Here is a 736-nt window from a genome sequence, read left to right on the forward strand (position 1 = left end):
GGGGGCAGGTGAGGGAACGGGGGGGGACAGACGGGGGGGCAGGGCCGGGGGAGCTGGTGGAGGGAGCAGGTGGGGGGGCAGGTGACAGGCTGGGCAGGGCCGGGGGCGGGTGACGGAGCGGGGAGGGGGCAGGTGAGAGGCCGGGGGCGGCCCCCCTCGCGGTACCTTGCAGCTCCCGGGCGAGCTCCCCCGCCGGCCGGGCCATGGCAGCTGCGGGGCCGGAGCCACATGCCGGGGCCGGGCCGGGCGCAGCAGCAGCGGCGGAGTCTGCGCAACCCCCCTCCCCCCCCGCAGCATCCTCCCGCCCCCGCCCTCAGCATCCTCCCCCCGCCTCCCTCCCCCCCCCCGCAGCATCCTCCCGCCCTCAGCATCCTCCCCCGCCTCCTCCCCCGCCCCCAGCATCCTCCCCCCGCCTCCCTCCCCCCCCCGCAGCATCCTCCCGCCCTCAGCATCCTCCCCCCGCCTCCCTCCCCACAACATCCTTCTTCGCCTCCTCCCGCCCCCCTCCTCACCCCCCGCAGCCGCCCCGCCCCGCCCCGCCCCGAGCGTCCTCCCCTTCTGACCCCCCCATACATGGCGGTGACTACAGAGTAGATGGGGGTGTCTATAGGGATCGATCAGGGTGTCTAGGGGGTAGATGGGGTGTCTGTGGGGTACCCATAGGGGCCATAGAGGGTGTCTATGGAGTGTCCATGGGGTAGATGGGGTGTCTCTGGGGTATGTATGGTGTTGGTGG

At 73.9% G+C, this 736-nt stretch overlaps 1 protein-coding gene across 1 annotated transcript in view; it reads right to left on the reverse strand.

Annotated features, from left to right (window-relative positions):
* CARMIL3 (capping protein regulator and myosin 1 linker 3) overlaps positions 1-322 on the reverse strand; it is a 42,413-nt gene extending 42,091 nt beyond the window's left edge. Inside the window, 1 exon segment of the mRNA XM_075915984.1 lies at positions 166-322. Within this exon segment, the coding sequence (XP_075772099.1) occupies positions 166-320 (155 nt within the window). The 5' untranslated portion in view covers positions 321-322.
* Positions 323-736: the final 414 nt, after the last annotated feature.

This window comes from Pelodiscus sinensis, unplaced genomic scaffold (genome assembly GCF_049634645.1).
Source record: "Pelodiscus sinensis isolate JC-2024 unplaced genomic scaffold, ASM4963464v1 ctg215, whole genome shotgun sequence".
NCBI classification, from domain to species: Eukaryota; Metazoa; Chordata; order Testudines; family Trionychidae; genus Pelodiscus; species Pelodiscus sinensis.